This window comes from Corvus cornix, chromosome 7 (assembly GCF_000738735.6).
Source record: "Corvus cornix cornix isolate S_Up_H32 chromosome 7, ASM73873v5, whole genome shotgun sequence".
Classification (NCBI taxonomy): Eukaryota; Metazoa; Chordata; class Aves; order Passeriformes; family Corvidae; genus Corvus; species Corvus cornix.
In genome coordinates, this window is record NC_046337.1 from 30940512 (window position 1) to 30964286 (window position 23775).

A 23775-nucleotide genomic window follows, 5' to 3' on the forward strand; every position below is an offset into this window, starting at 1 on the left:
ATATGACATTAAGAGGTAAAGTGATGAAAAAGGCATGTACCAAAACAACACACCTGCTGTTCAAAGATAACAGACAATAAAAGACGAAAAATTCCTACTGTCCCAGCACAAGGGAACCTCTCACCTTGACCTTGCTATGAACTGGTGTAGAAGATCCTTTCCCCAGTAGCAGGGATGGGCATGGACCCTCCATTAGAGCCTGGGCAGCAAAAAGGACAGAAGTCATCTACCTACAGGTCACTCATTCTGACCTGCCCGTGCACTGCTGAGTGGTCACTCTACCCACACCTACTAAAAAAAGGAAAGCCAGAGACTGCAGTATCAAAAGGCCATTCCACCCTGAAAGCAGAGACCTGAACCCAAGTCAGCGGCAGAAAATTTCATTTTCTATAATTCCTTATTTCTCATTATTCTCCATGTGTCAAGTTAATTTTTTTCTTATCACGTTGATATCACGTTGAATTTGGGCAAGATATGTATCTTTACTTCATATGGATTTATACATCTGCACATACAGTTCATTCATTACTGGAAGGGGGAAAACAGTAAGTATTCCAGCAATTAAGAACCAGCAAACAGACAAAGACCTCTTTTTCTAAGGATAATGATCATTCTTTTAACATATGAACACAGAGATAAGAGTTCTTTCCAGCATTCATAAATATTATATTTATGATACTATAACGTGTAACTTTACTGTTTCTGTCTTTTTTCTCCAAACAGAGGACAGTTAGGGATGTGACCTGCACACACAACTACTGATTTATTTTGTGCTGACTAGAAGGATCTACGCTGTCAGCACGACAATTTCTCATAATTACAGCATTTACTCGCCTTACCAAGACCAGAAGTCCATGTTCTGAATGCACGAAGAAAGCTATGAACAGTTCAGATACAAGACATAACACATGTATAGCATGGACAAGCTGAATGTGTTCTTTATGTAAAAGACAGGTGATACATACTCTAATTAAAGGTTAGTCAAGGAGTATAATGACTAGAGGCCAAACACGAGAGATGGTAATCTTGATTACAGGTTGGTCAGAGAGATCAAAGTAATAAATTGGCTCAGTGTTCCTAGAAAAAACTTTGTGAACTCTTGATGAGAAGATTACTATGTCCTGAATTCCATCTCCATCGCTTGAGACCTTTTCTTCCCTTTAAACAGCCCACACAATGCAGACACTTGCTTCTTATTCTCCTGCTCTGACCAGTGCTGAAACACGGATGAAGTGGAATGAAACGTTACACAGTGAAGATTAACTTTGACCCATCAAACTCAATGGTGGCTTGAACCTTTCCTGGCCTGTGCTATCTGTGCTCACTGAACTCCTGCACTGAGTGTGAGCCACAACTCCCTAAACTTCTCCTATCGGCCCTGGCATTGCCTCCTTCACAGCCTCCTCCTGCGCTAGCCCAGCAGTATCCATCACACGCCTCGTGCCATCTCTTGCAGGATCCCATCCACACAGATCCCCTCCAGAACTTACCTGAACTGACCTAGACCATCTCTTTCTTATCTCAGTCCTGCTCCACAGCAGTTTCCCTCACATCTCCAAACACTATCACATCCTTCGCAGTGTGCTAACACCCCACTGACCCTTGTCCAAGAGCACAGAGCTGGGCTATGCTTCAGACTCAGAAGGGAACCCCTTAGCCCTCACCACCCCTGACAGCTCTGCTGCTCCACACCCTCCTCTCCCACCCTCAAACAGCCCCCATACTCAGGCTGACCCTGCACACCCCAGCCATACCTCAATGCCTTTCACAATCCAGCTCTAATGCCCTAGGACCACAATCCTCTTTATTCCCCTCCACCAAACAAAGTGCCCTTCCCTTCCTCTTTCTCCAATGAGCTCCCCCAAAGCCCCAGGGGTCCCCAACTCACTGTAACATCACAAGTGACTCCATCCATTTTCCTGCACCCCTTGCTGTAAGGATCATGCCCCTGTTCTCCTGCCTCCACAGCCATGGCTCATATCCGGCATCCTGCAGCCCCAACAGCTGGTTCCACAGCTGGTCTCCATCCCAGCCACTGACCTGCCTTCACTGCTCTGCCTGCCAGGAAGTGGGGGTAAAAAGGAGGGAAGAAGGGAAGAAGGGAACCATCTTCCCAGAAACTGATCTCCGAACCTCAGCTGAAGAATGACCTCTGATTACCCTGGACTTTGAGATCACCTAGCTGAACTTTTGGCTTATGATCTCCTGAAGCAAGCCCGAACAGAGACTTTTATCAGATAACAGGAAGCATTGTATTGTCTTAATATCAACCACTCCACCATATAGATTATTTTCTAGGTTTAAGCAGAGAAAAAGCAAGCAAAAGGGGATTGAATATCTGTTACTATCTTGTTTTGTTGCAACAGTATGAACTACCTGTCTGCTCATCATTACAGGCAGCAGTCATATAAGGATGCTCAGAAAATTTGTGTTTAATGTAGAAAGAAAAACAAATAGTTACCAATATTTATTTAAAAGAAATACAGTGCAATAGTTCCCCCTACTGACAGCACAAACTCAGATTACTAATCAATGTTATTTCCTGGGTGGTCCTCAAATTACTAATTCGCTGTCCTGATGTGTTCCACATAAACTAACCAGGCTCCTGTGCTTGCTGAAACCTAAAGGACAGAGGGCAGGCCTGAGCAGAGACTTGCCAAATTCTGGCTGTATTTGGGGACTGACCTCTTTGGACAAAGAGCTAGTCTGACAGCCAGTGTGGTCCTCAGTTCCCAACAAAAAGCAATGAAAATATTATCTTTCTGCTCTAGTGCCAGTTCTCTTGAGCCAGTGGCAGTTAAATCAGCACCAATAATAGCCACTTAGAGAAGTCAAATGCAATTTGGGGCTAAATGTGCTTCTGGTCAGGAATAGCAACCAAATAATTCCTCCAGCCTTATACACCTAGCTTTCATTTCTGGGTTGTAAAGCTAATGTGATTTTGCACTCTGGTCATTTAGCTAAAAAATAAAAGGCTGAAGAAAATCTTCTAGAAGATTATATCCTCAATTCATTTGGGAAAGTAAAAAAAAAAAAAAGAACAAATATGCAATGATAAAACATAAAAGAGTAACAGAACTAAAGAGAATCAACTCAAATATGGACTGGACCACACAAATCTATAAAACAGGATTTTTGTCAACTCCTGTTATGATCTTGCCTTTCTCTACACAAATGCACCTGAAAAATTGCTAAATGCTATTAAAGATAATGCCAAATCTCATTTCAAACACATATGGTGAATATGTTCTCTACCCAGCCAATATTCAGACATGGGTCAGTTGCTGACACCTGTATATGATCTTCTAGAAGCTCCCTAAAACTCCTCACCTCACTTCTAATTCTCCCTCTGCTCTGTCTAGAAAACATAACTGTGCATCAGTAGTGACACACACCTTCCTCTTAACTGCATCCCCAGCACCTGGCTTTTTCCCTTGAACGAGGCTGCACATTCCTCCCAGTGCACAGAGAGTAATGTGCCCTGTCAGCTCCCTGGCAGGTTCTGTGAGTGTCTCTTACTCCAGGTTTGCACAGCCTGGTGCAGAAAAGCCTTGCTCATGGCTGGGGTTCCTGGTAAAGACAAAATATGACAAAACAATAGTTTAAAGGATTCGCTTTAGGGCAGATTGCAGCTGCTTCACATCACACCAGAGCCATGATCCTACCACTCAAAGTCTGTGCTGAGGTAAGATGGCTTTGAAATGGTCATAATTTAGTATTTTTCACTCACTTTGGTTTCAGCAGTGTTGCATCTGAAATTATAGAAGTCTCCTTTCTAATAACGTACTTCTTTGGGGAGAAGATACTTGGAACATGTCTCTGTTACTGTTTGCAGATATGATATTGGATCATTAGCCCCGTAGGACAGGGATCAAATCTTTCATCTTGGAGGGAAGCTTCTGCATCCCAGGTACTACCTGGAATAAGGAATGCTGCAGAAAGACACTCTCTACACTTACCTGAAAGGAAGTTGTAGCCAGGTGGGGGTCAGCCTCTTCTCCCAGGCAACCAGCCACAGGATGAGAGGACATAGTTGTAAGCTGTGCCAGGGGATGTTCAGGCTGAACATCAGGAAGAATTTTTTCATGGAAAGGGTGGCTAAGCATTGGAATGGACTGCCCAGGAGAGTGGTGAAGCCACCATTCCTGGAGGTGTTCAATAAACAAGTTGACTGTGGCTCTGAAGTTGACATGGCAATGTTCAGGCAAAGGTTAGACTCGATGGTCTTGCAGGTGTTGTTCAACCTCTATGACTGTAAGCCACAAGATGCTTTGTTCTGCTGCCCAGCTCCTCCAAGAACTGCCCTTTGCTTTTCACTGGCGTTCATTGAGCAGAGCTCGGGCAGTGGGGACATCAGTGCCTCCATGGCTTTTGGGGGAACAGCAGAACCCTGAGTGCCCAGGGATGCCACTGGTCCCCCAGAGAGGTGGGACCCAGCCCTCTGCTATCACAGCACGAATGGGAAAGATTTTGGTATTTTTCAGCTTCCTGAGGACAAACAGCTTCCTCCACGCTCCGAGCTTTGCCCAGGTAACTTTGGCGACTGGGGCTCCTGCGATACGCGGCAGGGCCGTGCCGGGCCCCGCGGTGCTGACGCACAGGAAGGCGCTGCCACGGGCCGGGGGCGGGCACGGCGGCTTACAGCCTGCGGGGCACGGCCGCTTACAGGCTGCGGGGCACGGCGGCTTACAGCCTGCGGGGCACGGCCGCTTACAGGCTGCGGGGCACGGCCGCTTACAGGCTGCGGGGCACGGCGGCTTACAGCCTGCGGGGCACGGCCGCTTACAGGCTGCGGGGCACGGCCGCTTACAGCCTGCGGGGCGGCGGCAGCGGCGGCGCTCGGCCGGACCCGGCACAGGCAAGTGGGGCGGCGGGCGCGGAGGGAGCGCACCGAGCTCCGGGCGGGACGGGACGGGACGGGGCGCGCAGCGACCCTCGGCACAGGCGGGGCCGATGGGAACGGGCTCCAGGGCAAGCCCGGCAGCCGGGAGAGCACCTGGGCACCCGGAGAGCGGGGCTGCGCTGCGCTGTCCGGAGTGCGGCGGGACACAGCGCCATGCCCGCCGTCACGCAGCACCCGCTCCTGCAGGCCGCCTTGCAGTAACAGGATGGCTTGGGGTGGAAGAGACCTTAAAGATCATGTCGTTCCAACACCCTGCCATGGGCAGGGACAACTTGCACTAGAGACCAGGTTGCTCAGAGCCCCATCCAACCTGGTCTCGAACACCTCCAGGGATGGGGCATCCACAATTTCCCTGGGCAACCTGTTCCAGTGCCTCGCCACACTCACAGTAAAGAAATTTTTTCCAATGTCTAACTTCAACCTACGCTCTTTCAACTTGAGCCCATTCCCCCTGTCCTCTCACTACGTGCTCTTGTAGACAGTGTTGCCCCATCTTTCCTGAAAACTTTCTTTCAGCTCTCTTCAGGGGCCATTCACAATGAGCTACAACTGCCCGACCTTCTCAGCTGTCCCTGCGAAACCTTTTGCGCAAAAGGAACATGGGTTGTACTGAGCATGTCACAAAATCCCAGGGACAAACCCTACCTGTGTGCTTTCTAAGAGTTTATGCATGTGAGCATCCCTGCAACTTACATGGCAGGCCTAAGGGGGCTGCAGGCTGGACAAAATCTTCCCTTTTTTCCTTGGTTTTTTTTGGTTGGGTTTTTGTGGGGTTTTTTTGGTGGTTGTTTGTTTATTTGTTTGTTTGTTAGATAAAAATATTAAATTTCCTTGCGAATCTTTTTAGGATATCATAATCACCAGAATTCACTAGCAATTACAATAAAAACCCCCACTGAAAGTGAACAGACTTAAAAATCTGGAGTTTTTTTCCGAGTGTAAGTTCAGAAAAAAAGTTACAGTCACTTTCTGTGATAGTGGAGATCCCTTCCAAACCTTAACAATTCTCTGATTCTATTCCATAAATTATTAATGCATTATGATTTGATTCCTTGTATATATCACCAGAAATAAGGTTTGGGATTCTTTGTAACTCTCAATACAGGAACACAGACAGCGAAACACTCCTGTGCTTAAATCCTCCTCAGCAATTTAATGAAACAAAGTAAATATTCAGGCAATATCTTTTTCCTCTCAGAATGGAAATAATAAAGAGGAGGGAAATGTCACTGGACACATTTCCACTGATGTTATATACAGTGTCCTTCATACCACACACAGAATCACCCCATCAGCCTTCATTAGGGAGAAACTAAAACCTGTCACTTTTACTTTTGCATGAGTAAGTGCTCAGGACTCCATTAAACCTTGAGCTACTACTTTTTTTTTCTCCTCTGACTTTAAAAAATGCAAAAGGAAAGACTACAGCATTAAAAATACAATGTCTTCTCTATTTGAAACTGTTGGCATTCTGAAACTACGATTCAGAACTGAAAATAGAAAAGCTGCATATAAAAAGGTCAGCTTTCTGCAAAAACGTCCATTTTGATGAAATCTTGTCTTTTTCTTCAGGAAAAGTTTGTATCAAAAATGTTCCAACAGATCTATAATTTGACCCACTTCAATCTTTAGCCCCAGAATGGATTTTGTGTCTTTTGTTCACATGAACTAACAGTCTGATGAAAGGGAAGACCACCTCTGGTATGGGATCAGGGTGTTGGCAGAGCCCACTTGAGGACTGGGATCCCAGGGCACAGGTCCTAGAGCATCCCTCTTCCCTGCTCATCCAGGGTGGCCTGTTCTCAACCCCACCACTGACTTTTCATCCACATGCCACATCTGGGATTACAGCCTGGCATAGCCTGCCCTGAGGCAACATTTTATCAATGCAGCCTGTTCTGCATTGAACACATCACAGTGAAAATGGTGTTTTCACCAGTGGGATTAATAATGACAGGGTACAACCCTAGAGAATGGACTCTGTCATGAGTGGAGGGAGTCACGCAGGCTGAGGTGTCCTCCTGCAGAGTCTGCTCACCCAAAATAATGTCTTTTGACCATGGAGAGGAGCAGCTATTAATTCAGTCCCCCCTACAATCTAGAACAACCAAGTTTCTATCACCAGCATCTCAGTTATCAGGCAAAACTTACTTGGGATAGTTTTTTCACTGGACTTTCAGATCCTGTCATCAGGTAGTGCTACTTTTGCTTGTCTTATAGTTTTCATATGACTTCATGCTTACTTTTTTTTTTCCCCCCTTTATGTAATATCAAACATAATTAAATGTCAATTTTAAATAGAGAAGATGTGCTAGATTTAGGTTGTAAAGCAGTACTCTCCAAACAGACAATGTGGGGCTTTAGGAACAGCACAGCAACACACAGCAATTATGGCTTTAGGAAAAACTTGAGTGGTGTGAATTCACCAAGAAGAGAGCGAAATCATTGCTTTCCACTACTCTTCAATAAGAATATTTCTACCTGGGTTTGAAGAGTACAGTCCTAAACTTCTTCTCTTGATGAGAGATGGTGTGTAAATCTTGCCACTTCATAAGCATCATAAAGTACCTCAAAACATTTACATAAAGGAAGGGAATTGACAGAGGTGCCCATTCACGTTTAAGAGCCAAAACTTCTTTAATGTCCTTGCTCACTTTTCTCCCTCTTCCCTTTAACTCTACATTTACTCAAGTGCCACCTGTTTTGAAAGACAGAATAAAATGTTAAAGTATGTAAGAGCTACAATGAAAATAACTGATTTATGCAGTTTGGATTAGTAATTCATATTCACTTTCCAAGGGCAAGCCTGTTTAATTCTTTTCTTTTGCAGCATGTCCCAATGGAGTCAAGTTCAACAACTGGAAATAAAGTTTTTGGAGCAGGTAGACCAGTTCTACGATGATAACTTCCCTATGGAAATCCGGCATCTATTAGCACAATGGATAGAAAGCCAGGACTGGTAGGATTTCATTTATTCTCTCTCCTATTATTTCAATCACCAACAATTCTTTGGTTTTCTGGTAGGCTTTAGGGTGCTCATTTACAAACTGTGCAGGTATCTACACTCCAGTAATACTATTTCACTAGTTATGGATTTAGCCATTTAAACTTAAGGAATATTGGGAGTTGAGGTTTCACATTTGAACTTACTCCTAAACAAAATCCAATAAAAATTTATTAAAAAATAATGCAAGTTAATTTTCAATGGAAATGTTATACATTTACCTCTTGCAGCATAAAATTATTCACTTGTCCAAAACTGCACTTAGAGCTGGATAATTCTGGGGAACAAGCCAGCTGTTTACAGGAATTCTGCTCTAGGAGGTCAGCCTGTGCACAAATTTGGATTCAGTTCACTTGATAGTTATCTTAAGAAAATCCCAAACTAAATGCCAAAAAAAATTTATATTAGTCGTATCAGATAGAGACATCTCAATTTTTCAAGCTAAATCCACAGGACTATTGGAGGACTACTGTGCAGGGGAAGAAGAAAAATCTGTTAAGGAATATAATCTTTCTTTACAGTTAATGCTCAGTATTTATGGGGCTGTGGCAACACAGGTAACATTAAAATCTCCTTTTTGCCAGACTTTGAGTTAGTTGAGGTGTATCTCAAACAGGGACCTGCCATTTGTGAGGCAAGGAAGGAGGCCATCCCAAGGACAAGGATGCCATACTGTCCAAAATTTTTCCTCCTCAGTTTTGCTGACTAATGCCATTGCCCTGCACATCCCAAGCTGTACCATGAACAGCAGAACCAGTAAAGCCTGGCTTTGTCTGTGTTTGTGTCCTGTGTCCCCTACATGCCCTTCACCAGTAGCCTCAGAGTCTTCCTGTATCCCCAAATAGTTTGGCTGGGGGAAGGCTCATCTGGTGCCTGGTGTGAAGAGATGGATCTGCTGCCTGGCCATCTGGCTGTTGCCTCCTGGAGCAAGTTATTGCTCCCGTTTTCCTCAGTGGAGGCGCTAATTTGGATTCCTTTCTTCTACCAACCTGCCAGATTTCCATGAAATTTGTAAGAACATTCTATCTTTTGGACTTCAAGCCTGTTGCCAACTTTGTCTGAAACTGGGCAGCAAATTCAGAAATTATATCTGTGTGACTGAGTGAGAGGGACAGTTTGCATAAGTCCCATTTCCTCTGACAAGTGAGCTGGAAGTATTTAAATATTCACTGGACCAGAGACTAGAAAACCCTGGTTGTCTCCTCTGGCTGACTCTACTGTCTGTGCTAACACTTCACCCTGTTTTTATAGGTGCATATCTATAGGAGTATTAAACTGGCACAAAATCATAAAAATCAACTATTCACAAGCTCTAACTACATGCAAGTCACCATATACTTAAAGTCTTTTTTTGCTACCTAGATTTCTGAATAGATTATAATTTTCCGTACTGCTAGATTTGCACATCATACAACATTTTAAACATGCATGGTTGTTGTTCATTGATTCTTTAGGGAGGCTGCAGCCAACAATGAAGCAATGGCAATGATCCTTTTACAGAATTTGATAATACAAGTGGATGAACAGCTGGACCGGGTTTCACAGGAGAAGAATCTGCTCTTGATACACAACCTGAAAAGAGTCAGGAAGCTGCTGCAGGTGGGTCATGACTTCAAATGACAGATTGCACTGCACACTCTCGCTGGTTTCTGGAGGTAGTGCTCGAGCTCTGTCGAGTGCACTTTGTTCCAATGCCCTGCCCTGATTGCTGTAGACTCCGAGCAGCTATGGCAAGACTGAGCCTTCAACAAGATAATTCAAAATAACAATTTTGCTGTCTGTCTGTGGCACAATAATTCCTATTTCAATGCATGCAGCTTGGATACAAATGCTGTGACTTCTTATCTCTGTGCATATGTGTGTTTCACTGAGCTCTTACAAATAAGGCTGTATAGTGCTCATGTTTATTACAAATGTAATTAACACCTTTCGGACACCTACAGATATTTAACTATGGGATAAAATACATGCTTGGGGCTTAGGGCAGCACCATGAAAAAGGAACCCCTGTAAATCATTAGCATGCTTGCTGTTTTATGCTTTTCTGGGATTATTTGTTATGAATTACTTGAAGGATTTACCGTTAGGCTTCTGCAAAATGATATTTATTTTGATTGGCTGAATGTTTCTCTAATAATTGTTTATCTAAGGCAAGGATTCTCAGAATTCCACTTCATTAGTCACCTACTTCCTGACATCTATCTGTCTTCTGCATAAAGTAGATATGCCATTGAGTTTAATGAAAGTTTGGGGGTTTTTCTCTTCTTTGATGGTGCTTTCCATAAGTACTTAAATGATAATTACATTGCTTGCAAAACATTTTCTTTATTTGAGACATATATACATACACACACACTGGCCTGGAAAATCTTAGCATGACTTTGTCAATTATTTTGTTCTCTTTATGGCTGTGTCTTTCTACTCTTTATCTCTAGTGGTGGCCTCTTAAAAATATGACACTATTTCCATTGCAACCACTTTTTCATCGTACGTTATGCAAGCAGCCTCCTGTAATTTAAAAATAAAGTCACTTTTTGTTTCTTTTCTGGTTTTTGAAGCAGCACTTTTCATAATTTCGGTACTCTTCAAACACAAAATTTACTGAACTGCAGACGTAATGGTCTTGGCACAAAGCTTTACCACAAAGCTGTCTCAATTTAGTAAAGGATTCTTCCACAGTGGCATATACATGGAAAGAGCATTTCAGGCCAAGCAGTTGCACTGGTGTATTCCTGGCTTAAAAGACAGTGCATTTGTGATTATTCCATCACAATGTGCACAGGCAGAAGGACTAGTATATATTTACAAATAAGCTCTACAAAGTTAAAGCCTCTCGTTGTTCCTCCTGCTCTTTGCACCGTTTATTTTATTTTAAATTTTTTACCAAAACTTGAGGCATCAGCTCTGCATGCTCTGCCAAATTGGGCACACCAAGCCAAGCAATCAGGCCTTGAGAGAACACACAAGAGTTCAGGTAATAACCAGTGTGAAAATGGCCCGAAAGAAAACCCCTTCCTTTAAGTCCTGTCACGTTTGGAAATTATATCATGCTTCAGGAAGAGCACAAAGCAAAGGAGGCTTATTCCAGAAAGCCAAGGCGGGGGGAGTTTTGAGTGATTTGTGATTCAATGGTTTCTCAGGTGCTAGGGTCTGAGTCACAATTCCAGAACAAGCTAAAATGCTCAGGCATCCCCATTACAGCTGAACAGCACTATGAACTCCGTGAGAGGACATGTGTGATGCTGGAATTACACTGCTTATAAAAAGGGATCTGAATCTTCAGCATTGCAGTAGAATGTTTCCAGGTAGGCAAAAGAAAACCCCAGAAGCTCTCCCCATCACTAATAATGCTAACCTTTCTTCATTGCATCAAGACAGCAGATAACCTGGATTTAGACGAAAAGCTACCCATTCACTTTCAAAATACACATGTAAACCACCAAAAATTGGCTGGCACTTTCACTGTTGCAGCTTTTTTTGATCTTTAACACTATCACCCACTGTATTCCATATTCTGATTTCCAAAATTATTAGAATAGGCTGAAGTAGGACCAGGCTCTTGCAATGTTTGAGGGTTGTTATTATTGGATAAGACAAATAACTTAAACTGTCTTAAGAAATCTGTAACACCAGTATTTTTTACTTTTTTGTAAAGCACTAGGTTACAACTTTTAAGTTATAGAACACGGAAGATTAATACATTTTCAGCCAAACTGTGGGCTGCATGTTCTGTAGAGCTGCACAGGCAGTCTCCTGCTTCAGCTATTAAAATTATTTCTTCACTGATTAGGTAAGTCCATCAGTAAAGAAATGCTATAGTCATTGAAACCAGCTGACAGCTTATCCTTGTTATCAACTGTTAAGTGTTATTAATAGACTGAACATGACACATAGCATGGACAGTATGTTCTGTAATGTTCTTAAATTTGAGTATGCAAATTATCTAATTGTGGGTCTAATATTTTTTTAATGCATCACTGGTTGCATCTTATTGCTGAATATTTGAGAAGATTGGAAATGGGCAGTTGGCTTCCCACCCACAGCTGGAAGTCGTTGCAGATACCTAACTCTTGCAATTTGAGCTAGTTTGTGACAGTTTCATGACATGACAATGCCAGAAAAACGTGACTGATGTACAGAGTAGAATGCCATGATCTGTTTTGTCCCAACATACCCCGTAGGGAAAGGGAGGCTAGAATGGTACACTGTAAAACTAAGGAGATTTTTGACCAACTGATGAAAGAAAGACTGGGTTCCTAAATAGGGGAGGAAGCTGCTTTCGTAAACATCTTTTCCTATCTGGTGACTCTGTGAACAGTGTTGGTTGTACTTTCTCTGAAGGTTAGTTACCATGAGCCCACCTTTATCTCTGCTTCACTCTCTAGTGCAAGCACTTCTTTGAAATTTCACAGTTCCCTCCTCTTCCTTCCCCTCTGAACCACACACAGATGTACAGACCCAAGTACATCGTGCACACACACAAGGCTGTCCAACCTCAGTACATAATCTGAGTACAACGTTTGTTCATTATTTTGAGCCAAATTGCATTACCCTATTGAGTAATACTTGACAAAATAGATAACACTGGAAACCAGCACTTATCACTATGCACACAGCATAGTATGTTGAGCTGTGGTAAAAGTTCCTAAACACTATGACAATAACAATAATACAAAAGAAATTCAATTAGAGAACAGACAAAAGATATTCAAAAGCAATCTGTAGTTCTTGACAAAACACAAAATGAGAGACCAGTGTTTAATCAGGAATACAACTGGATGGTTAGTGAAGAGCAGCCTTAGAAGAGGAAGCAATGTACACTTCATAAGTGGCCTGTGCAGCTGTTTTCTAGACAGATAAGGACTCCTTAGGATCAAGATTCCTGGTGCTGTTACTGAGTCTGGAGAACAGTATGTCAAGGAGTCTCCAGCACCACAGCCAAGCACACCTCACGTAAAAGATCTCCCTGAGATTTTTTTATAAAATTAAGAAAATCTTCTATTCTGACTGTTTGCTGAAACATCTTTACATAAATATGTTTGTTGTTCTGTGAAAATAAGAATGGAAATCGTGAAAGAAGAGAGAATTTGCCTGCCTCAGTTGCAATACAAAGTTTTGGGCACCCTCGGGGGTTGTGAAGGGCAAAGAGTAGAAGTCCAAGCAGGAAGGTGGGTCTGCCTGGCACCCCTGCTTTTAGAACACAGGGACCATCCCTATTCTCTCACCATTAGAGAAATAACTATAGAACATGGCATTCCTACTTAGACTGCTTACATTTCCAAAATGATCTGCAGGCAAAAAGAAACACCAGTCAGGAAATATGTCATTTGAAAAAGTTATAAGCACTTGGTGTGGTCACTGTTAACTCTCTGTAATTTGCTTCTCTATTTCTTGCTTTCATTGAAACATCTCTTCTTCTTGACATTAATCTGGTATAAATGCACATATTGTATTAAAATCAGGGTCATCATTTTAGGTTAAAATCCTTCACATTTGCTTCTTACATTATTATTACTTCTCTAGTCAGTAAATTGGATTCCTTTTTATAGCAGAGCAGCCTTTTGTTGCTGTGCTCTTCAGTGGGAGACAGAACAGCACAGTCACTTTCTAAGGTTAAATTCTCTGTCCATCTTCCTACAGAGCTCCTTCTCCCCCCAGAAGCAGTTTTGGAAAGGGAAGAGGGAGAAAATATTCAGAGGCAGTGGGGAAAGAGCAGGGAAACTATGCCTATGGTTCTTTCTCCTTAAAATCTAGATGGAGAAAAACAAAGCGGATTAGTCACAAGGAGATGGTTTGTGCTGTTGTTATGACAACAAAATGTAAAGGGCAGATGTTAAGCTTTGAAGAGCTGCCTAGCACTTCTAGGAACCAAATTGCAGATGTAAGGGACTGCATGACCTTGGCTCGTGGACAATTACATCCTAGCTTTCAGAAGGAATGTTTTTATGTGACAGTGTACCTGTCCCTGATGTAAGCTCCTGTGCAATACACGAGGAGATTTAGTGCAGAGATGACTGGTGAAATGCAGACACTCTCATGGAAGACAGGCACTGTCCATATACCTGACTCACATGCCAAAATCCTGGGTTGGGGGAGAGCAGCCAGGCTGCAGTGCACTCGGGGAGCCAGGGCAGGGGAGGCTCAGAGGAGCCTGGGAATCAGAGATGGGCACTGTGCCCCCGTGTCCCACTGCTCCATTTAGGAATGATGCTGGTGGGCAACTGCCTGTTCAGCTCAGGGATGTCCTTCCCCCCACACACTCCAAGCTGGAAACCTGGAGTGCTCCTCAGGTGCTTGCTAGAGAAGAAGTAGCTCCGAGGAGTGCAGCCTGGCCCAAGTGTGGCTCTCAGGAAGAGCCACTGTCTGTGCTGTGCTCTGTGATGGGTGCAGGACAACCCCATCAGGACAAAGGCAGAAATTCCCAGAATCACCCTACTCATAACTGAAGCCCTTATTTATGCTCTAGTCTCAAGATAACTTCTGAAAGCAATTCCTTCTCGTTAATGGCAGCATGCATCTGTGTTACTTCACTGTTTATGGTATTCGGGGTGAAATCTGATTACATAAATCTTCCTTTATAAAAGTGAAATAACAGATTTTGGGAATAAGAAGGGCTGCTCTGCTCATTTACCATTGAAGCCTGAGTTAATGAGTATACTGTGTGCTCTGGGGATCAATTTGCTGTAAATTATGTATATTCATGAAATTCACCTAATTCTCACAGCAGATTCTCCAGTATTGGTGAACTCTACCTACTCCCCAGCCCTGCTAGAGCCTAAAATGAGGGGTGGGGAGGGCAGTGGGATTATGCCTGAATAAGCAGGTCTGTGGACACACACACCATTAACACCTTGGGGTCTGTTTACAAAGGGAGAGGTCAGGCAGAAGCACCAGAGCTGCCGATTCACAGCAACCAGTTATATAAAAACAAGCTTTCAGAAGTTACAGTAAGTAGTTGGGAAATATTACTTTAGTTACATTGCTTTCTCCTACATGGCTCTGGCTGTTTTTATGGGAAGGTCTGGAATAGCATCTGAAAGTATCTTCTGTCATCTAAAACAACATATATTAACATTAAGGCAATTCTTTCCATGTAAAATTCACCATTTCTATGTAGTACAAGCAAATATATCTTTACATGATGCTATTTAAAACAGTAACAGAGCAATGCATTCCTGATTCTGTCATGCTCTTGGTTAGAATGCCCGGTTTGTTTCCATCTGCAATGGGAACTGAACATCACTGTGCTTCTCCAGATAGAACTAAATGAACATATAAAGGTTCCTTAGTTCAAGTGACTGTTTACAAAAGCCTCTGTACCAGAAAGGAACATGCATGAGGAATCATAAGATTATTTATTTCAGTACATCAAAGAAAGTGGACAAAATAGCATTAGGTCTGAAACAGGACATTCCAGTTGGTCCTTGACAAACAATTCTAATAAGCCCTGTGCTGAGAAACAGTTGCAAAGAGTGGAAACATCCATCGATGTTTAAGTTGCAGTTTCCCGTTAAAGCTTACAAAAGGGTGAGAATGGAACAAAACAGAGAAAGTTCCTAATAAACCACGGAAGATCCATTTCAAAAGTTATTTACCCATATTTAGCACGCGTGCAGCCTGCCAGATCAAAAACTTAACATGCTAAAGTAGGACATGTGTTTTGAACCAGTGTGTCCTGCTGTCTAATTCAGATTGTACTAGACTGCTCCCAGTGAGTTTTTCAGAACAACCATTAAAGCTGTTTACAGAAATTTTGGCATGCAAATGGGAAACCCCAGACAGAAGTCTGTTTGCTAAAGCAGCTAGGTGCCTGCTCCTAGCAACTGCAGCCTGGTGACTGCATGTCAGCTAATAAAGGGTTTTAAAAAGGATTGATAGAAGACTGAAGAAGGTTACTTGTTAGAAGTAAAATATTTTGGGGTTTCTAGTTATTATTTAAAGAACACAACTCTAGAAAAGTTTATAATGTTTCAGTTTGTTTTTGTAGAATGAATAAAGAGTTAACTTACAGACAGAAGTAAAAATACAAGCAAACTAAATAACCTCCTGTGGGCTTTGTTTGTTCTGAAATTTTAAGAGCCCAGTTGCAGTTGAACATCTGCCTGAGAGATTAGTTAATAATACTCAGGTCTTTGTGCCCAGAGGAGGAGGGGGATGTGGGGATCAGTCCTCTCTGTCCTCTGATGTTTTACCCTTTTCATAGGGAACACAGTATTTTTATTTACTTTCAAATAAATCTCATTTAAACAGGAAGTTATTTATTCTCAAATGAATCTCAAATAAAAGCATCACTAGATTATTCATCCCTCCCTGTCTGTACAGTTCTACTGTCTGATTATGATTTCTGCAGAAATGTATTTTCTGTAGCTGTATCTCACCCTACCTGCTCAGAAATCTGCTGCTTCTATAGACTATTCCTTGAGTGGTTTTAGTGGCTGCTGGGAGGGACTCAGCAGTGCAATTTGAGGGGTGGAGAAAAAGACCTCTGCCTTCACAGCTCATTCACTGTGCTTTTACAACTTTGCCTATTGCAATTTGGTTGCACATGCCCTAAAGAAATTATGATCTTCTGGAAGTTATCCATCATATGCTATGAAAAACAGACCTGTTTATTAGGACTTCCCACACATCACAGGAGTTTTATAAAACAATGAGGTTCCCTTTAAGGTCTCTCACATATTTTGAGAAGGGAAGGGGAAATCTAAAAATAAAGTACAACAAGAGCAGTCTAAATAGATAGTGTTGCAGGTACTTCCTCTTAAAGACCTAGATACAAGAGAGACATCTTTCTAGTAGAAGAAGATTTTTTAGTAAGAATACTGCCTGTTTAAGTACAAGGTTTCAAAAAACTCCCAAGCATTTAACCTTTGCCAGGCTAGCACAAGGACCGACTTTCTTTGTATTCTGCTATTGTCTTCATTAGACTTTCTGCCTGGATGCATAAACAAAGGTAGAAAACAAATCAAGGCCAAGTGGTATTTGTCATATTTGAAGGTGAAAACGGGAAATATGTATGTACAGCTATGCCTTCCCACCCACACAGTCAAGATACACAACTAAACCAAATCTTTCTTTCTTTCAAACAAATAAAATGATAGAGAAAAGGGGGTTTTTCTCCCTGCTTTTGATTTTATGAAAGATGAGATATTTGCTTACCCAGAAAGATGCTTAGTATCAGACTTAATAAAATAATCATTTCACAAGTTAGCAATAGGGAAGGAAATGTATTTTTGCTTGACTTTGTATTGCTGCTTCCTATCTCTCCTCCCTTCCATCAGCTTCTTTAAATATTCATTCAATATGAACAAACACTTCAATGATCATACTAGCTAATGCTTGCTTGCCTCCAAGTAAATCTCCTATTGCATACAATTAAAAGGCTCAAGAAGGTTTTTTCTAGCAGAAATGAGAAGAAATACAGCTGATGGTTTTAAGAGTTAAAAAGAGAAAAATAAAAAGGAAAGAAATAAGAGAAAAAAGACCAAATTCTGAAGCAATTTTCAGAACTGGAAAGCACCAAAACCTACTCAAGTCCTTTTCTAAGGTCACCTTGAAAACACGGAGATAACCAGGCAAACCCCTGATTGACTTTCTAAAGGTTTCACAGCACATCCTTCTACATTACAAGCAGAGACCAACTAACACCTAATCCCCTGCTTTAACCACTGAAAATAGACCCAGCTGCTCATGTACTGCACATCCAGAATTCACTGATGGGTGTGTACACCTTTGACACATGAAAAGCAGTCAGTGTTTGTGTGGCTGGGAGTGACCCACTTTGTGATGGACCTGCCCACAGGAAAATCAGCTAAAATTTGAAAAATGTAAGCAGCGGGAAGAAAAGAAGAGCAAGAGAATGACTCTGGTCTAGATTTCTTCATTCCTGTCAGAGTAAGCAGTAAATTCCAGATACTAAAACTGACAGTTGTTTGGTGTTCTTTTTGAAAGCACATGTATTTTAAAATGTCATAATATGTATTTTAAAGTTTCTCCATGACCTTGCAACTTACAGAATCAAACCTTGCATTTCCCCAGCCACTGTATCATGCACCTTTAACATACTCCAAATAGTTCAAGCTGTTTAAAAATTTGGCTAAAGGGCATAAATGCTGCATGCTATAATGTACAAACTGTTTTTGCAGGAATGCCTCTTTGTTTTTCTCCGTGATCTAGTAAGATACTGTCATAACAGATGTCCCTGAAGTAGAAAGAGTGCATGCCAGGTGGTGGTAGGAAGGTTTTCTCCAAGGAAATGTCATCAGCACTCACAGAAAATTGTCACCTGTTCAGAATGAAAGTTCAAGTTCCCCTGTTTGCTTAAATTTAGCATCATGCTGGTAGTTCTTGAGAAGAAGCCAGTCCAAATAAGATCATTTGTTGTTTGTTGTAATTCGTGACATGGAAAGACCTCATTGGAACAGAAGAGAGGAGAAAGAAAACTTCTGTGAACAACAAAATTACAGTAATATTAGCAGACATTTTGATGTGAAAGAAGAAAAGCGAATCCTCAATTTCTCTTTGTTGGTATTTATCAAAAGACAATTATAAATCTTCTCCTTAAATGTTTAAACTTATTAATACAATTTTGCATAACTAGAGAATCCACACTCTTCTTCCTCTTCTGGCTGCTAGTGTTCATGTCACACTAAGTTAGGATTCCCCCATCTCAAGCCATTTTTGGTTAATATTCCTTAATTTTCCTACGTATACTACTCTTTTGCTGATAGGAGATAATTTTCAATTAGTCATTCAGAAATCAAGGTCATGTTGAGCAAATTCTGCCCTCAGCCAAAGACAAAATGGAAGTGCAGAACAACAAGAGCTGACAGTAGGGGAATAATAAGGGAATACCAAGTGGTGCATCCCGAAGTGTAATTACAGCTGAGAAGTATAAAACACAGGCAGAAAATTTTTAGTGTTATTATTTTTCCAGAGTCAAACACGTGGTTATTGTGACTTCTAGTAGCTATTGTTATTTAATAAGTTGCAGTTTTTGAGATATTTAGTGTTACAATTTATTTATCAATTTATTACTGATGAGTTGCAATCCATCTGCTCCTTTACTGCAAAAGGGGCTGTTCCAGGAGCACAAGTGGCAGCCCTCTGTTGACCTTCTTGGCATCAACTCAAACTGAATCAAGTTGAAGAAGCACCAGCCAGACATAAGTATGGGAATTGCTATGGACACAGCTTTATGAGTTAGAGAAGAAAGAAAGGGGTGAAAAAGTGAATTTCCACTCCATCTCTTGATTCAGATAGGTTTCTCTTAATGAAACAAAGAAAAGGAGAGAAAGAGTTTTTGAAAGTTTTGCATATGAATAGTGTGTAAAAACGCTGGGAAAGTCCCTAATAACCGGCATCCTTTGTGGGGAATTTTAACACATCCCACTGTCAGAATTTTTTTTTAAGAGTCTCTTCTACATAAATGCATTTTTCCAGCTCCAAGAGAGGATATTTATTTCTTCTTGACTTGGTTAAATAGCTTTTTTTTGACTCCTTTAAACCCTAGCAGTGCTGGAATTCTGTTGGGCAGCGGTAAGCCAGGACTAAACACTCCCCAGGCTTTGTAGCTTCAGGTACCCATGTGTGGCACGGTCACTTACTGGCCATCTAGGGGGAAGGGGAAACCCTGTTTTACTACCATAAAGAAATAACAGCCACAAGCAGAAATTAACAGAGGAATTAATATGTCCATCAGTAAACTTACACCAGTAGCAGATTTCTCCTCACAGCTTTCATCCCAAGCCTATTAATAACAGGACTTTTTTCCCCTCTAATCGAGGTTCAGATGAATAGACAGGCTTAGTGATAACAGCTGAAACAAGGCAGGACTGTTCCCCCCTCTCTGACCTCACATATGCTTGTCCTTAACAATAAACTCATCCTTTGCTGAGCAGTTTCAGTCCACCAAAGAGCAGAAAATCCAGTTAGTAAAAAAGCATGAGTCGTTTCCACCCCAGCTAGCAAACTGGATTGGCTCCCTAAGGAGTCAGGCACTGGGCTGGAGTACAGCCAGGAGCACAGCCACTCTCTGCAGCAGTTGATTTGCCCTGGCTGTTGCTGTTGGACCACAGTTCCACATGACACCCCACTCAATCCTTTGCAGGAAGATAACAGCCATTTCTCACATTTCTGTATCCCCTTCCCAAAGCTACATCCTGACACTACAGAGAGAGAGATTGGGAATATGCCCAGTAAAGGGGACTGAATATATTACTGGGCCTGAAGTGCAGTGGTGTTGAAGGAAGTGTGCAGCAACATCGTAGTTACTGTCCTTACAGCCATGAAGCTGTCAGGGAGAAATGTGTAGTGACAGATCTTTGGCACTGTTATTTGACATGGAAATCAGCAGTGCATCCTTAATCAAGTCTCCTCTCACTGCCCAGGAAGGAGCAGGCAGGGAGGGAGTGCTTGGTGCTTCATCTGAGGCATAGTGTGTCCTGGGGTAATATTACTCACCACTTCTTGTTTACAGAGAAGCTCCTAAAAACCACTCAGGTTCATAACTCCTGTTCCTTAGGGTAATTGATACAGATGGTTGCTGGAGTTAAGTACCATCCTGAACTACTTTTAAGGAAATCAAAGGAGGCACAGCACTGGGGCTACTTTGGGTGTGCACTGATTGCACTGTGGGCCATATACTTTTCCTGAAAAGTCCTGAAAAGACTTCAGAAATCAAAGAAACAACCTGTAGATTCATTGCTAACAATGCCATGGCAGTCAAAGCTTCCTTAGAAGGGAACATTTCGTAGCTTGGTTATTTAGTTTTAAGAGTCCTATCTTTCACCTTACTCTGTACCTGAAACCACAGTAACACATGGTATTTAATACCAAGCAGCTCGAACCAAGTTGCCATGATTAAAAATACCATCTTTAATATAGTATTTCTTTACTTCGCAATTGAAGTCAAAACATATTTCAGATTACACATTTCATGCAAGAGCACACAGGAAATGTTTAGTAAAAAGCATTAGAAATGTATGTTTAATGCCATGATAGTTGTTGCATACAGAAGCAATGTGTTCACATTTCTGTCAGATGCATTCACACCCTTGTTTCTAACACAGTGATTGGTATGAAATATCAAAGGAAGATATGGCATCAGTAAAAGTATGTATAAACTTATTGTTCCCCATTCAGAGACATCTAGAATAAAAGAGGTTCTGAGTGGCAGGAAGATAGGATGAGAATAAAGGCTGATCACAAAGAGGAGAAAATAGAGAAGTCCAGGACTGGAAACTATACAGGAAAAGAAATTAAATGGATTAATACTGATGAATGGACAAACACTATGAACTCTGAATGAAGGGTATCTGAATGAATGATACTGAATGAAAGGCATGAAGGATACTGAGAAACACTGAATGGATACGTCACAATAAAAGAAGATGCTTGAGAGTCCTCGATCATTCCAATTTGATAAATACAGCATAAACCAATATTAGTTCAAATTGTGCCCAGTCCTCAGTCACGCATCAGCAATTCAGCACTTTATTTATGGTGGTGTAAAAATATAGATTTTTTTGATTCTTTGGGCTTGGGACAAGAGTTGCTTATTCCTTCATCTTAGGCACATTATTTTGTGAAAGAGAAAAATTGTTCATAGACATTAAAATTTAAGTCTTCTGCTTTATGCTGAGGAAGCTTTCCTGTTTGCATCATTACCATATTGATATGCTTACAAACTTTTTTGTTGGCAGAAGTGCTACATGCTAAGCAGCAACATCCTATTGAAAATCGAAGACGTGATAAAATCGTGCCTTGAATAGGCTGACAGGAAAGCCTTTTCAAAACAGCTGTGTTAGCAGAGGAGCAATTTGATCTTCAAATGATACACGTCTTGGAATTGTATCTTTATAATCTCTGTGGAATGTTGTTAAGAATATTTTATGATGGTGGCAGTAACTGATGCTGCCCTGAAAGGCTGAACCAGCACATGAAAAGGGGAGTCTTTTCCACCCACACCAATCTGTAGCTCATAGAGACTCATACATCATATTGCTTGTGATTTCCAGAGGGACATCCTGAATTCTGGAATTCTTTTGACTTGTATTAACTTGTGCTTGCAGGGCAAATATCATGGTAATCCCATGCATATAGCAGTGATCATCTCAAACTGCTTAAGAGAAGAAAGAAGAATATTGGCTGCAGCCAGCATGCCTGTACAGGTAATGAATTACATTTCATTAATCTGCTCCATGTTAATCTGCTCACATGCTTTTAAGACCAAATCCTGTCCTCTCATTCCACTGAAGTGATTTGTGTGCACTAGGGGTTGCCAAATGTTGCCCTTTAAACTCACATTTGAACTTCATTAGTGGCCCTATTGCTGGAAGCATTGCTATAAGAGACTTCTATGTCACAACTAATCTTCAAAGACTTTAATCTGTAGGAAAGGTTTTAAAGAGATTACTCTTTGCAAAACAGATGTGTGTATTTTAAATTATGCAATGCATTAATTCATATTAATTATGGGATGCAAAAGACATGCTATCCAATATTTTATAAAGTCATTGATGATTTTTATGTTGTTTGAAGAAAAAAATAATTCAAATTACACATGAAACTTACTTTTGGGAAATTGTTACATGATTAAAATCCAGAGAGAATTTTTAAGACAAATGTGTTTTTATTAATCACTTATGGATGTAATATGTATTCCTATATAGGAATATAAAGATCTCAAAAACCTAATAATCTACGTTTAATTTACTAGATGTTTAATGTCTGCAGTATACCCACACCTTTTCACCTTTTGGATTTCAAAGTTAAAGCTGCATGTTTTTCAAATCTGTGGAACTAAACATGTCTGTGTGTTTACAGCAGTCTCCAGATGGTTGAACACTGGCTTCTAAATTCCCTGTCTGTGCTGGAACTTGCAGTTCAGTTTCTATCACCTATTATTATTATTACTCATCCGCCAATTATCTGTTCAATGTGTTCCAGGGGCCGCTGGAAAAGTCTCTGCAGAACTCTGTGGTTTCAGAACGTCAAAGAAATGTAGAACACAAAGTGTCAGCCATCAAGAACAGTGCTCAGGTAGTTTTTTTGTCCTGTTTGCTGTCTCTGCCCACATGATTTTCATACAGACACACCTGAACTATCTTTAAGTTGGGCAGCACAATGACTTCTGCCAACAGACACACCAACCACTTTCCATTATTCCAAGGACATCTGCCCAGACTAACTGCTCAGGACACACCTGGATCCTCAGGTGTTAGCAGCTGTCTGGGCTCAGTGTGAGAGCTGCCTAATTTAAAGTTATCACACTCATCCCTATGTGAGTTGCAGACAGACCCCTGAGTGCAGTAAGAGCATACCTACAGTCTCTAAAAAGATGCAAGGTTCAGAAAATGCATTTTTGCAATTTCACCTCCCTTAGCTGGATCAGCAATAGCTGAACGTTCGTGACCTCTGAGTCACGTACCAAGACCTTTGTCGAGCCGAAGGCTACGTGACATAATTACATGGTTTGGAGATGTGAGGGGACAAGAACACTGGGAGCTGATGGTAACCACTCTCCAGGAGTTTCTCATACCACTGCAGGACAGAGCTGGGCTGAGTCAAACCCATAGCTATGTCCCAGAGACCCTGAAATCTCAGACAACACCTGCCTGTTCAGCTCAAGGCAGGATAAGGATTCAGATTACCCAGGGCTTTATTGCTATCCCAGCCCCACTTTCAGCTTTGCATCAGTCTCAGCGTGGAAATTATATTTGAAATACCTGTCCATATGTTGTTGAAGAGTAATGCTCTTGGTATACTGGAAAGAGATCCTAGCAGCATTCACTCATCAGTGTCTCCTTTCACAGGGAAGAAGGGTTAGAGAGATCAGACCCTTAGAAGGATAAAGGTAGTTTCAGAAGAAT

At 41.5% G+C, this 23775-nt stretch overlaps 1 protein-coding gene across 3 annotated transcripts in view; it reads left to right on the plus strand.

The window, feature by feature from the left end:
* Window positions 1-4503: 4503 nt before the first annotated feature.
* The window catches only part of STAT4 (signal transducer and activator of transcription 4), a 41464-nt gene continuing 22192 nt past the window's right edge, over window positions 4504-23775 (plus strand). For 2 of the 3 annotated variants that reach the window (XM_039555335.1, XM_039555334.1), the window contains exons 1-5: window positions 4634-4858; window positions 7734-7862; window positions 9362-9506; window positions 21976-22074; window positions 22853-22945. In XM_039555335.1, the coding sequence (XP_039411269.1) occupies window positions 7735-7862; window positions 9362-9506; window positions 21976-22074; window positions 22853-22945 (465 nt within the window). In that variant the 5' untranslated portion in view covers window positions 4634-4858; window position 7734. Of the gene's footprint in view, window positions 4531-4633; window positions 4859-7733; window positions 7863-9361; window positions 9507-21975; window positions 22075-22852; window positions 22946-23775 lie in introns of those variants that run through there. The other variant, XM_010406535.2, reaches the window with a different exon arrangement.